The sequence below is a fragment of the Miscanthus floridulus genome, chromosome 3 (assembly GCF_019320115.1).
Source record: "Miscanthus floridulus cultivar M001 chromosome 3, ASM1932011v1, whole genome shotgun sequence".
Taxonomy (NCBI): Eukaryota; Viridiplantae; Streptophyta; class Magnoliopsida; order Poales; family Poaceae; genus Miscanthus; species Miscanthus floridulus.
The window spans coordinates 23,732,062-23,746,964 of NC_089582.1; the positions used below are offsets into that span (position 1 = coordinate 23,732,062).

The 14,903-nt window shown below is 43.3% G+C and overlaps 1 protein-coding gene across 2 annotated transcripts; it reads right to left on the reverse strand.

Annotated features, from left to right (window-relative positions):
* Nucleotides 1-2,035: 2,035 nt before the first annotated feature.
* On the reverse strand, nt 2,036-10,668 carry LOC136541460 (uncharacterized). 2 transcript variants are annotated; one of them, XM_066533353.1, is made up of 12 exons: nt 10,551-10,668; nt 9,134-9,589; nt 8,960-9,056; nt 8,626-8,670; nt 7,712-7,956; nt 6,793-6,889; nt 6,610-6,705; nt 4,921-5,168; nt 4,758-4,838; nt 4,278-4,676; nt 3,904-3,973; nt 2,036-3,792 (listed from the first exon to the last, which is right to left on the reverse strand). In XM_066533353.1, exons 2-12 carry the CDS (start codon nt 9,547-9,549, stop codon nt 2,509-2,511), a joined length of 3,078 nt encoding a protein of 1,025 aa, XP_066389450.1. In that variant the 5' UTR covers nt 9,550-9,589; nt 10,551-10,668; the 3' UTR covers nt 2,036-2,508. The 2 variants fall into 2 exon arrangements, with proteins under 2 accessions (XP_066389450.1, XP_066389451.1); XM_066533354.1 differs by having other exon boundaries at nt 9,134-9,560; nt 10,551-10,631.
* Between the last annotated feature and the right edge of the window lie 4,235 nt (nt 10,669-14,903).

The following is a 14,903-nucleotide window of genomic DNA, read 5'->3' on the forward strand; positions in this document are numbered from 1 at the left end:
TCATACTTGGTCTACTTCAACCCCCAACTATGAAACCGTCTGTTTTACCTCCTGAACTTTCTAAAACCGTCTATTTGACCCCCTGGGCGGTTTTCAGCGCCGATTTTGCTACAGTAACATCGGGTCTGCTACAGCAACGGTGGGTTGCTAAAGTGTCGATGGTTTTGAATTTTCTTTTTTTTTTATTTATTTTCGGTGAATTTTTTAAAAATCATAGAAAAATCATAAAATGAAAAATCTAATTTTATTGGACTCCACATGAGTAGATCTACATAGTGAATATATAATACGGTATGCTTTAGTACAAATTTTTTTTTTAGCTTTAGATTAATTGAAAAATCAAATTTTGTCTGTAAATAATTAAAATTTATCTATAACTAAGTTATACATAGTCCAATGAGGACGAAATTTTTACTATAGTTCAAGCATACAATAATTAGCGTACCATAAAAATTTCACCACAATTGGACCATAGAAGCTACAGCTATGAATTATTCCAATTAATTACAGACAAAATTAGATTTTCCAATTAATCTAATGCTACAGTAAAAATTTTGTACTAAAGCATACAGTATTATATATTCACTATGTAGATCTACTCATGTGGAGTCCAACAAAATTAGATTTTTTATTTTATGATTTTTCTATGATTTACTGTGATTTTTCAAAGATTCACCGAAATAAAAAAAAAGGAAAATTCAAATCCACCATTACTGTATCAACCCATTGTTACTGTAGCAAACACGCTGTTACTGTAGTAGACCTCTGTCGAAAACCGTCGTGGGGTAAAATAGACGGTTTTGGAAAATTCAGGGGGTAAAACAGACGGTTTTATAGTTGGGGGTGAAGTAGACCATATATGAAAGGTAGGGGGTTAAGTAGACTTTTTCCAATTGAATAGCAAAGTACTCAGCCTGTTCATTTCGGCTTATTCGCTCGTATCTAACTTATAATCCACGATTTAAACAGTATTTTTCTCTCACACCAAACTAATTCAGCCGAAACGCTGAATAAATGCGGATGAGGGTTGGGGTTTTCCAGACCCCCACCTGGGCAAAAGACATTCGTTTGTGATTTTAGTGTTTCTTATCCGCGTGCGCGCTCAGCCTCAAATGCTTGATTCTGAGCGCACGCGCTCGCGATGCTAGGCGCGCACACCCGCGTGGCCATACGATGCTGGGGGAAGAACGGAGCCCGTCCGATGCGCTCGACGTTGAGGCCGGAGAAGACGCACCAGCCCGCGCTCGACGCCGCCGCCGGAGAAGACACCGCCTGCACCCACCACGCGCCTGCTCCCGCGCCCACTCGCCCATGCGCGACCGCGCCCGTGCCCACGCCGGTGAAGACAACGGCGGCGCCTAGGGTTCCGGCGGCCGCGCCCCACCCTTCTTCCCCAACTCTGGCGGGGTATAGAAGGGCCGGTCGGGGGGGTGGAGGGGGGAGGCAGCTAGGCCAGGCGGTGGGGAAGGTCGACGGGCTGTTTAGGGGAGAGCTGGCGACGGTCGTGACGGCCGGGCCAGGTCGGGGCGGAGACGCCATGGCCGGAGTTCGTCGGAGTTCGCCATGGCAGCATGCGGGAGGGAGGGGGGAGGGGGAGGAGGAGGTCACCGCCGGCGGGAGGTGCTGGAGGTGGGGGCTTGCCGGATCTGGACGCGGAGGTACTCTCGCGGCGAGGGCAGCGGGGGAGGAGACCCCGAGTTGGAAGAAGATGCGTCGGAGGAAGAAGAGGAATACTGTACGGGGGCCTCAGCCTCTAGTAATATCCTTTATTTATAGCACCCAGACCCCCCACTACTTTCCTCCTACTTCCATGCGTATGTGTAGTTTCTGTATTTCATCATTTTCAGCTGTCTTAATGTTAGCAATGATGCTTACTTCAATTTATCTATAATTCTTGGTGAACCAGTGATCAACGACAAGGCGAGAACAGGGGAACCTAATAAAAAAAATTTGTATTTACTTTCACGATTTCACTATTTCTAGCTTCAAGCCAATGCAATAAATTCCCGCAACAGCACACGGAGCACGTCTAGTATATATATAGTTACAAATGCACCACCCACAAAACTCAAGAATCCAGCTGCTTATGTGAAATTACATGCAGCGATTACGAGAGCATAAGGCACATGAGGCAAAGCAAGCAACTGCAAGGTATCATAAAGGAATATTCTTTCGGTTTCAACAAGACCCATTCCCCAGTAAAACATCTGATGGACGTTTAGGAATATCTTATAGCCCTCAAGAAAGCAAGGAATATCATACAGCCCTCAACATAATGCATACCGTACTGAGGGCCAGGAATATCATACAGCCCTCAGGAAAGCATTTCCGACAACAGCAAAAGGGACCACCATCCTAAGTGTTCACGTCCTGTTCGCTTGATCGTTTCTGTGGCTTATAAGCCGACTGATGCTGTTTTGTTGTGAGATAAAAACACTATATCATGGCTGATAAGCATGGCTGATACGATCCAGCGAACAGGGTGACATACATCATCAGTTAAACTACTCAAACTAGATTCTTGTTGTGCAGTGCTTGAACAAGCCGCAGGTCATATTGTAGATCACTTTGGCTTCTTGGTTGATAGTTTGTGCGGTCAAGGTGTGGGGCATACTTGTCCGTAACTGGCCGTGAAGCCCGTGAAGCCTGTAGCTGTAGGTCACTTTGGCTTCTTGGTTGATAGTTTGTGCGGTCAAGGTGTGGGGCATACTTGTCCGTAACTGGCCGTGAAGCCCGTGATCCCTCTCCGTAACCACCAGAAAGCCGATAACACACTGCTGAATGTTCAGCCACACTGGCAGCCGTGTAGGGTCTATATTGAGGTATTCCCAGGTATTGGGGGGGATTATGCCTCCCGCTGGTTCTGTATTGAGAATCTCTCGGGTACAAATGGGAATGGTCACCACCAAATTCAGGTAAAGGAAATGATGACTGGCATGGACTCAACTGCCTCCTGTCATCACCACTTCTTGGGGAATTAACACTGTGCAGCGATTCACATCTTTGTCTATTATAGGTTCCAGGATAACTGTCACCGCGGTCCATCCTTTGCCTTTCCGGTGAATGTTCCCTTGAACTTGTTCGAGTATTTCTCCCCACAGGCTCTTCTTCTCTTCGATCTGATTGGGTCTTATCTCTGCACTTGTATCTAGATGTGTCTGCTGCTGTATTCCTTTCAGTTCTCCTATCTTCGTAATGAGTCTCTCTTCCATCTTCTCTGAGATTATGCTTCTTGTTCTTATCCAAGTCTGTTTTGTTGCCATCAGATGCATTTTCCACAGGTGGGCTTCTCTTTTTCGACCGGTCACTTGATGTATCCTGGTCTATTGCTACAAGACCATCATTGCACTTAGAACGACTCCATTCACCTTGGCACGAATAGCTTCCTTCTGAAGAGTGGTCATCAACATTATCTACTGTCGTCCCACCCTTCCTGTAATCAATTATTTTACTGTCGTTCATGAGGACCATCCCTCTATCTGACCGTGTATTTTCTCTCCTGGAGGAGGCTTCCTTCTCCTGTCCCGAAGCTGATCCGAGTCCATATGCATTTTCCTCCTTGTCTCCCTTGTTTCCTGGTTCTAATGGACTTCCATCAGCTTGTATCTCCACCCAGAGGTTGTCTAGCTCTAGCACATCATTCTGCCCTTGATTTTCACTCGAGTCTTTGTGGTGGCCAGTTTCTTTTCTAGTATAGTCCTCTTGTGTTTTTTCTCTTCCATTGGCATATTTATCATCCGTGATTCTGCAGGCCACATTATCCAACTCGACATCCTTGTCCACAGGGGTGTCCTGCAACAAGATTTCCAATCGGTTGACATAAAACATGTTTTTCTGTACAGATGTACGACCAGATTACAATTTGCAGGTGTTAATAGGGTAGTTGTCTTAGTCTTTAAGCACCTGAACAGAACAATCAGACATGCCCTTGGTTGATGGCCCATCATATGGTGTCCCTGCCAAACATGTTACCCTGAAATGGAAAACCAACAGATCCCTGTCAACTGTTAGTCATACTTTTGTGGCATATTACCACTTGAGCTACACCACAGAAAGAATGAATAGGAACAGTACAGCAACCAAAAAGTGATCTACAAAAGAAAAGATTAGTAGTTGTACATTAGGGCCAGTGAAAATATAAGAACTAAGGCTTCTTGAAGTCACAAATTGAAAATTTTAATTAATCTGTATTTTTTTTGAAACATAATGGCAAATTAATCTGTATATTCTGTAGGCAAAAGTATAAAAAACAGGTGAAAAGGGACATTGTGAGCTACCTCTTCTCTGTTTCAGTACTTGGAACACAAGATGAAATGCCAAATTGTTTTTCATGCCCTTTCATAGTTTCTGCACCATTTTGACTAGCAGCAACACCAATAATAGATTGTTCAATTTGTGGATCACCCTTCAAGAGCTTTGCTGCACAGTGAGGCTCTACAACAATCTGGGGTGATGTGCTTTTTGCACCTACATTGTCAGCTTGCTCACTTTCTGCTCCACACAACCAGTTTGACAATTCTGTAGGTTTTGTTGATTGGTCAGTGTTCTTTCTCCTTTTGCCAGTCATCCTGCCTTTGCTGTTACCAAGCTCTTTTGTTTTGGTGCATTCAGGTGTAGTTGGAAATTTTATATGGTTCCTACTAGCTGCGCCAGTATCCTTGTCTATTTCATGATCTCTGCGAGATATTTAACAGAACTCAAATGCTGTGAGCAGCAATTGCAGAAAAATATTGGGAAACAAATCAGGAATAACTTACAGGCAGTAAATGAAAATTGTTTTGGAAAGCTTCCAAGCACGTGGGTTAACATCCTTGTCCTTTGCTCCTAAGGATAGTTCCCTAAAATATACATTAGACGGCATAAGAACAGAACAACTATACAAACTAAACACTCTAAGCAACCAATCCGGATGAACAGTACCTTGGAAAACATTCCCTGTGATATGCTCTTGGACAGCGCCTACACACTGCAAGCTGAAGTGCTCTTTGAGTCTTGTTCTCCATGCGTCCACATTTGAAACACCAATGTATGGGGCATGGAAATGACATCCCCGCCATAATCCTTCTTTCCAACTCACAAGCTCCATCAGTGGCATTAGGATCCAGTAATTGTGCAATGCACTTAGGGTGGTAAAAATATCCACAAGATGCTTGATTGCATTGAAACACCTAACAGAATGTACGCTACTGATTAGGACCAAAATAGAATTAGCAGGTACTCCCTCCGCTGTCATTTTGGCTTTTCTAAATGCATAGTACTCCCTCCATTTCAAATTATATGACGTTTTGGTTTTTCTAGATACATTACTTTTATTATGTATCTAGACATAGTGTATATCTAAGTGCATAGCAAATGTTATGTATCTACAAAATCCAAAACGTCTTATAATTTGGAATTGAGGGAGTAAAAGCTATGTATCTAGGCATAACATATATCTAGGTGCATAGCAAAGACTAAGTTCCTAAAAAAGCTAAAACGACCTATAATTTGGATCGGAGGTAGTAAAATATAGGAAGAGAGTGGATGAGGATAAGGATATTCAGAAGAGAGAAGAATGTTGCTGGGCAGTACATGAGGGCATACGTCGCTTACCCACACCAATACATGAATGCCTCTTAAATAGGCTGCACCCCTAACAACCAAACTAAACAATGTGCAATCCGATAGGCCAGTCACATGTCTCTAAGCCATACAATCCATATATCTATCTAAAGCTCTAAATAGCTAACAATAACTGTAATGTGTACCATGTGGCTACTGCCTTGCCATGCATATGCTGCTGTGCTTGGCCATGTGCCACTGCAAAGGCCCAATGCCATAATATCAGCTTTTGTTTCCACACTAGTTTGGCATTTCATGGCATGGGAGGACGTACCCAGTGCAAAGAGCTCCCGCTCTGTGCGGGGTCTGGGGAAGGGTGTCAGTGGCAAGCCTTACCCTCACCTGTGCAATGCGAGGAGACCGCGACTCGAACCCGGGACCTTCCGGTCACAGGCGGTAAGATTCTACTGCTTGCACCAGGCCCGCCCTTCAGGCATTTCATGGCATGGGAGGGAATGCTAAAATTAAAAAAATAATAAAATAAGAAAATAGGAAGACCATAATAGGAAACAAGCAACATTATTCTTTGCCAGCAAGTAAGTGCATTGTCTTAAATCCCCACAGCCAGGAGAGTCTTCCTTTGATGACAGGTTTTGGCAAGTCTAAATTCTATTATAATTCTCAAAACTTGGACCATTCGGAATCATCTTAATCGCTGTGTATTTTATGGGACCTCACCAAATTTTGAGAGCATAACTGTTGGCTGTTGAGGAGATGAGATTATGGGGTTTGGCAGGGGCTAAAGGCATTGCTTATCTAGCTGCCTTGTCTCTTGAGGGGACTCAAAGGTGTTTTTTCCTCCTGGTTGTGGTAGTGCTTTGTGTTGTAACATGGGCAATCTAGTTGTTCGAGAGTGATGGGGTGCTAGTGTATGTTTTGTAAGGGTTTCTCTACTCGGTTATATCTCTTCATATAATGATACACAGCTCTCCTCCATGTTCATGAAAAAAAAAGTGCATTCTCTTAAATGAAAAAAATAATTTACTAAGCTTAGTGGCTTCAGTATACCTTAGCATTTGGCCCATGGGATGGCTCAAGCTCTCCACATCTAAAACATTGGTGTTGCCTATTTTTGCAGTTTGCACATAGATAAGTGCCAATTCTCTGTAAACAAAAGTGACATGTCACTGATTCAAGCCAGGAAAATGAAAAAGCTGGCAGCACCATTAAGTAAAAACTTCAAGAAGCTACCTTTACTTCTGCTGAAGTGTAACCAAGAGTTTCACATTTAGATTCTCTGCCATCTTTCTCTGCGGGATGGAAAGACCTCTTGCATGGACCTTCACAGCTGAATTAAATTGTTGTAAGAATCAAAGTATATAATCGAACTGATTTAATAAGCCAACAAGAGCTTACAGAAAGAAACTTTTATATGCTACAACACACAGTGAACCATGGATATAGTGGAATACATCCCCATCTGTCACTTGCATGCAGAAAGTAATAAGCGTTTTTCCTTGTTATGGTTCATCAAAACTTCCACTCACTGGTCATATAAGTAATTCAGTGTGATTTCCACATTTACCCCAGAAGCAAACCCTTAATGTGAAACTTCATAAAGTAAATTCCTCTTGTACAAATTCAAGGAGATAACTCATAGCCTATGAACTGACAGTGTAAATAAGAGGCACAAGGGATCTTGAAAGTTGAAACACCCAAACTTAGATGTGGCATCCCAGTCCGCCTCATATGCGGTTCACAGCTCTTGGATCCACTCTTCATTGCATCTTTGTCCATAGCTCACTTATACCAATTGTGTTCAAATTGGGAGACAATTTAAGAGAGACTGCCATGATCAGGGAATGAGGCTTAGAAGGATTAAGCAAGGTTGATCTAGTTGCAATTAGGCTGAATTAGTGGCCACTGTCATCTATCTTCCCCTTTCTCTTTTGTCTGCTACCTTTCGCTTCTGTTATCTCTTTAATGTTAACCTTATTTCCCCTTGTGTTAACCTTCTCATACTGTTAGCAACCATATTTCATGCAAGCGATAAAGGTGTTGATCCAAGTGGCAAGTGGTTTATAATTTTGATCATGGCATGGACAAAGATATGGAGCACATGTACAAGAAATGGAATAAAAGGCAGATACAGTCATTTTTGTGCACCTACCTAAGCAATTTTCCTCCATCATCACATATCGCACATATTTGATCAGTACCGTCATCATCACTGCTTTCATCATCATCATCAATGTTATCATCATCATCATCACTGCTGTCATCACCATCATCACTGCTACCATCACCATCATCGCAATCATCACCACTGTCATCTTTGTTACCATAATTGTTATCATCATTTTTTCTAACATGCCGCCCACCACTAACAATGAATTGTGCTTCCAGACCTAAGGCCTTTAAAATGGGCTCATTCAAAGGAAAAGTGAAACATGAGAAACCCTAATAAATATATTTTTGAAATTCTCCCTCTAGTCAAATAAGTGTCGTTTTGGGTTGCGTGCATTCAACCATTTCAACCTCTGATTACAAAATACCTTTTATGTACTTATTTTGGGTATTTGAAAAATATTATAAGTAGTGTCTCACAAAATAGTTTAATAACACTATACTTTTGCTATCCTTTGTAACAAATGTACTAAAGAAATAGTCAAAGTTCTATTTTGGGGACTAAGTCGGTGTCCAAATAGACACTTATTTGTACTGGACAGAGTAGAATGAACATGGGAACATAGTAACAAGAGAAGTTCACATTATACATTTGAGCGATAAAGGTCATCTAACTTAATTTGGAACCTCCCAATCAATCTGATTTCATGACTATAAAAAACTCTGACTCTCAAGTCTCAACCATGAACTATGAAAGATTTATTGAATAACCCCCAACAATTTTTTCACCATACAAGTTGCTGACGCGTCAGTGAAGTTTCACAGCCCAGCAACTAAGTTAGGAAATAAAATGAAAGTGTCCCACAACATCTCTTCTTCCTATCACTCTTCACAAATATGCCTACATCATGATTCTCACTGTTGTTTGTAAAGCTAACATATTAGATCTTAGCATACCTTTTTAGTTCTCTCAAAGCCATTCTCAATAAGCCTTTGCAGAATCTGCATATATACAAAAGAAGAGAAAAATCAGTGCATGCCACTCATCTAACTAGTCTCATGACTCTGAAAAATCAATAAGGTCCATTATTCAAGGCAATGACGAAATTATATAAAAACTTCCACGCAAACAAACTGAGGGTGGTAATGCTAGTTGATGATGTATAGTTTCAACTTGAAATTAAATTACCATGCTTTCAAAGGCAATACATGGGCTCTCCCCTACTGTACGTATTTCCCTCAAAAAAGAAAGGGAGTAGGAAGTAGGGTAGTAGGGTGAAGTAACTTGTACCTTTGACTTCATCAATGTTTGATCTTTCTCTACAAACAACTTGATGAGGGTATGGTGCTTCATCAAGTCATCCGCCGCAGGTTTAGGATTGTATTTACTTCAAAAGACAAACGAATAAACATTATAAGCATATACTCAGAGGGGCAAAGACAAAGTAAGCATGTAGATGGATACCCAAAAACTTCATCAAGGTGATCCCAAAGGTGATTCAAAGAACTTCTTTGCCCCCCTCTCCGAACAAAGTGGAGCATTTGCACCGTAATCAATATTGATCGAACGAACTCTCCATAGCATTTTCGTGGTTTCAACAGCTTTATCCACTTGTGCTGAATAGAAAGCACATAGATGTTGGGCTGCTCACTGTCAAGCCTCATCTTCCAAGCTACCACCTCCTTGTACACGCGAAGACTTTTATCCGCAAATCCGTGCAAAAAAACATTCTTCCTGGAGAAAGCTGCCTCGTTATCATTCTCACCAAACTGGAAAGGCAAGATACTGAAACAAACAGGTTCCCCTTCACCATCCTCAAAGTAGTATCCATTGACATCCTCAATTTGTGGCTCCACTCCATCATCATCATCATCAGACATTATAGGCCACACTTGATTCAAGCAAGGACAAAAACCAAATCTGACAGGAGTAAGTTCACAATTAAGCCTAATTTTATCAAAGTTGTTACAGCAAAGTTGAACACTGATGATTTGCTTTCACGGTAGATACTCTTTTACTTAGCACAGAAGTTCAGAACTAACAATAAGACAAAATGCAGTGGACAATCACTAATGAACCATGGAAACATGAGCTTACTAATTGAAATAATATACTGAAAACAGAAATACGACATGTCGTTATCCGGTGATTAACCATGAATATAAGAGCACGGATTGAAGTATTTCTGATATAGCAATCTGCGAGGCAACTAGCTTGATAATGTTACTAACAAAGCAGTAATTACCCAAAAGTTAATACACAGTTCCCCACTAATTTGACATCACATAGCAATACATGGAATACTTCACTTCAAATGCTTAGCTGCAACTACAGATTTCCAATATAGAATTTAAGCAATAAGACAAATGGATATGCTAGAAGCTCGAGAGGGGTGAAAATTCCTACACCAACCTCCATCAAACTACTGGCAAGGAGGGGACAAAAGATTTGGGGGAATTCAGAATCAGCCAACCCTTAGTGGTCTAAGTTTGCAGACACTCCACATGAAATTGCCACTAAAGAAGAAAACTGTTACAAAAGCAGTCACACGAAACAGACATTCTGACTTCTTAATTGTGGGATAAAATCGATTATATTTAACACCAGCCCTGAATGCAGGGGCGGACCCAGTAAAGGACATGGGTGTACACATGTACACCCGATATTTTTTTGCAAAGCAATCGAAGTTAGTAGGCATAATACATGCATATACACTTGTAATTAGATTCAGATCCGAATACAAAAAGTATGCTAGGGTTTAGGCGCACGGTTTCGCACAGCAGGAAGGGAAGGCCAAGGAGAGGGCGTACCTACGGATTACGTTAAGGTTTGGGCGCACGGCTTCGCACAGCAGGAAGGGAAGACCAAGGGGAGGGCATACCTGGTGGTGCTCGTCGCCGGCGAAGGTGGCGAAGTACGGTGGCAGCGACGGCCGGCCCAGTCGTCGGTGGTTTAGGGGAGGTTTGTTTGTTTGTTTTTTCTCGAAGCAGGGGGTTTAGGGGAGTCGCGGTGATGAAAGAAGACAGGGTAGGGGTGCAGCGTAGAGAAAATTCGAGAATACGCAGGACTCGGCCTTTCTAAAAAGTTTCCCTTAAAAATGCTATAGTCATCACATTAAATCTTGCGATGCAGGTATAGAGTATTAAATATAGATAAAAAAAAATTAATTGCACAATTTAATTGAAAATCACGAGACGAACGTTCTGAGTCTAATTAGTCCATGATTGAATACTAATGGTAAAATAAAAACGAAAATACTACAGTAACCAAATTTCTAAATTTCACCCAACTAAACACAGCCTCACACTCAATTCACATCCAAAGGAAATTCAAAAAAAAAAATCACACCCAAAATTTGGGACCGTTCGTTTGTGCTTCCTGCTGCATCCGCTGTGGCTGCGGCTGCAGCTGCAGCACCTACTCACACAGCAACAGACTCCTATACAAAATAAGCAGCTGCAGCTGCTGCGGCTTTGCAGCAAGCTGAAGGAAGTTAAAGAGAAAAACATGACTAAAATTTGAGCACGTGCAGATGAAATTTTTTTATTCAAAGGATTCTTCACGTTTGCATTTTCATTAATCTCTTTTATTTTTTCAGGCTATCCAAAATCACTCTGTTCGCTTGTTGGTTTCAGTCAGGCTTATTCAATCAGCCAACAGTGTTTTTCTCTCACAACAAACTAGCACCAGCCAGCCTAAACCAGCCCAGAAACAAACCAATGAACGCGCCGAATAACTAAGGGCGTGTTTGAAAGGGTGGTCCGTGAGCCTCGCTGCACCCGCGGCGTGCAAGTTCACGTGTTTGGTAGCTCGGGCTCACCAGCCAGCCAGGCTCCTCCCGTGCAAATCGTGTTCTCTCTTCTGGCTCCCAGGAAGCGAAGATGGAGGTTCGTTTCCTGGCGGCCCGGCTCGCTTCCGCCCTCACCTGGCTCCACGCGCAGATCGAGTCACCTCTCCCGACTCCGTGTTTCTCACCCACCTCCATCGCCGCACCAAGCTACGCGCGCGTGGTGGGCTGCGAGCAGGCGTGCCGCCGCCGCGCTACCGAGCAGGACGGCGGATGCCAGCAAGACGAGGGAGAGTTGGACGCTGATGACGAAGCCAACGGAGAGCTCCCGCGACGCACGCAAGCAGACGCAGGGGTGTGCGCTTGGGCTCGGTGACGCTTTTCTCCTCCCGTCCTGCTGCCGAGTGCGGAGCTGAGCCATCTCTCCATCTTCGTGTCGCCATGAGAGAGGTAATTCCTGAGAGGCGAGGTGATTTCGGCGTGGCCGCAAGTGACAGGCAACGCCTTCGGGCACCAGCTCAACGCGGTGAGGAGCGCCGCGGCGTCGCACTCCGGGCGCAGCCTTGGCCTCCAGCATCCACAAGAGCCATGGGACGGTGACGACGTCCATGGACCGGAGGCCGCCGCAGCTTGCTTCCGCCCTGGCCACGCGCGGTGCGCCGTGCTGCCGTCCATGGCGAGGCGCAATGCCCGCAGCGTGCTGGTCGACTTCAAGCTCCGTCGGGGTGGTGCCCGACCTGCTGCCATTCCTCGCCGGTTCATGGACGCCTCTATCCAGCCTGGCTCGTTTGGTCTAGTGAAACAAACATGTAAGGTTGCACCATGGGAGCCAGGCCTAAGCTGGCCACAGCCAGGGCAGCCGGCCATGCCGGGCAGGGACAGGATATAAAACACGCCCTAAAATACCCTTTGCTTAAAAGAACAGACCTGCACGTGGCCATCTTCAGTGTTCGGCAAGCCGTAAACGATCGTGGATTATTTACTGCTGGTTGGTTTGGTGTGAAAGAAAAATATTATTCCAACTTATAATCTACGATCGTATACGAGCAAGCGAACAGGCTGCTTATCGCGCTCGGTTCATGCACCGCCCCGCGTCAACTGGCCCTCTGCCCTTCGTGTTGCCCCTTCTGGTGTCACAGCACCGGGCGGAGGCGGCGACTGTGGAGGGGCTGTGCATGACGAGAGTTTATTTTCTCGAACACTGCTTATGAACATAGTTATTATTAGGATCAAAACTGGACATCGAACCGGTGAGGTCATCAGTTTACTACTTCAACCGTTAAGAACCGTTTGAACCGCCGGTTCAATAGTTTTAAACTGGGGGGGTAAATTGAACCACCGACAAATACGTCAGAGTAGTGCGATATAATGATGTACAATAGATAATTAGCAACATAAAGTTGATCACATGTACAAATAAGTCGATAAAGGAAACCATTATATAATTAGCTTGCAACTAATCTAGCTAGAAATCCACAAAAAAAATTATTATATAGAGTACGAATTGGTGCAAAAAGACTTAAATAGTAATTCAAATATCCACCGTTACAAAAACTCAAATGCTGAAATTGAGTGCACCAATACGAAGAGTTCCTCGAGATAGTCAAAATATATATGTTATTTGACGATTCTTTTGGTGATTTTCTATAATTATTTCTAAATATTTTTCTTATTTTCCTAGAGCAAAATCTAATTTTTTTGAAGCTTCTGAAGATAATCCTTATGATTTTCTAAGGGTTTTTAGAAGCTTCAAGTCATTTTATATTTTTTTAGAACCTTGTCAAATATTTACCATTTTTTAACAAAAAAATAGAAAAGAGACCGGAGCAATGTGTAATTCTCAAAAGAAAAAACAATTTAGATAATTCAAAGGAAAAAATGAGAATAAAAATTAAATTATGACGATATCTTAAAGAGGTAAAATTGAACTTTTCCAACGGAACCCAATATGGCAATATCCATCCATAGGTGGAGAGGGGAGCGCACGAGCGCAGTTGCAATTTGCAAGTCACAATCACAACAGTTACTTGAGAGTTCGTTTAGTGTGGCCACGCTATTTAACTCGAGAGTATCTCTGGTAGACTATTTAAATAGGGCTCTAATCTATATTTGGATAGTGGAACAAAATATCAATCTTCAGCGAGTTACTGCTTAGTCCCACAAATTTGTTCGCTACTTCAATCATTCCCCTTCCACCAACCTATATCATGTTCGGTTGACTGGTTTATATCGTTGCTAGTTCGTAAAAAAGTACTGCTGGCTGATTTATGCAGAAGAAAAATATTGTTCCAAGTAGAAATTTACGATCGTTTACAACATGGCACGGCCAAAGAACGGGCCGCTAACCCATTCTCACGGGTCAAGGAGGGGGTCTCTAACTTTCCGTTACACTGTTTTTTCACCCGCTATGCCTCGGTTACTACCAACCCTGCGCTTGTTCCTCGCCGGGCGTCGCCTCCTCCGTACCGGAACCTCCCCGCCGCGCAGCCATCATCTTCTCCGTGTCCGGTGCCTCCTCCCTGCATGACCCCTCTTCCGCACTCGATTCCTCCCCGGGCGATGTCGCTGATGCCGCCTTCCTCCGCCACCACGCTTCACCCCTGTCCAATTCAAATACACTTGGTTCCTCTCGCTCGTAGCCTGCCACGTCCGTGCTCCCTCTGGCCGAGCCGTGGCCAGCCCCAGGAGGACCATGGGTCTAGAGCAACTCGTCGGCTTGCCCTTTGCCACTAAAGTGGTCGACGCCGGCCGAATCGGCCATTCTCCTCTTCGTGCTAGTGTTGTGCCTACGTGAAAGAGGGTGTAGGGAAAGGAAATAGAAAGAAGACATGATTCCGGGTGAGAAAGTGCTAGAGAGAAACAAAATTTTGAAAGAGGTGAGATGATTTAGAAATAGTTTGATGTTCCAATAAAAAAGAATATGACACTATGTTAAGTGGTACTGCTGAACATATAACAACTTAAAACATGAGGCTACCTAAGCAGACAATGCTGATTATGTTACCTTGCTAGATCTTTGTTAAAAGTACCATTTGATCTAAAAAATGGAAATTGTAATCATGCCGAGCCCAGGTTGAAATGCCACGGCATGTAATGAAAAGACCTCTGCTCAAAGACTGAGGTGAAAGTAGCAGCATTCCGAGAGAGACGAATGTAGCTCTTCCAGCCCCATTTTTATACCTGTACACATACATCCCACCACCAACAAATGATCACTGCTTCATTTCCCTTTTTTACTAGGCAGCAAATCACTGCTTCATTTCCCCCTTTTTACTGGGCAGGCGGCAGCAAACCATATACAATTTTACACTGCCTGAGAAATCACCGACACCCCATACCAAGTTAATCCACAGCATATATTCCTCATCGAAAAACCAATCACTGAAACTGAAAAGCATACAAGCTGCAACAGCAAAGTAGAAAACTGTAGGATCCAAATATCCAATC

Excerpts from the sequence above, each read along its gene's own strand:
- LOC136541460 (XM_066533353.1), bottom strand. The coding sequence starts at position 9,549 with ATGTCTGATGATGATGATGATGGAGTGGAGCCACAAATTGAGGATGTC. Across the intron at positions 7,957-8,625 it reads GCTTTGAGAGAACTAAAAAG|GCCTTAGGTCTGGAAGCACA; the intron begins GTATGCTAAGAT and ends CCCATTTTAAAG. Across the intron at positions 6,706-6,792 it reads ACACTTCAGCAGAAGTAAAG|AGAATTGGCACTTATCTATG; the intron begins GTAGCTTCTTGA and ends TTTTGTTTACAG.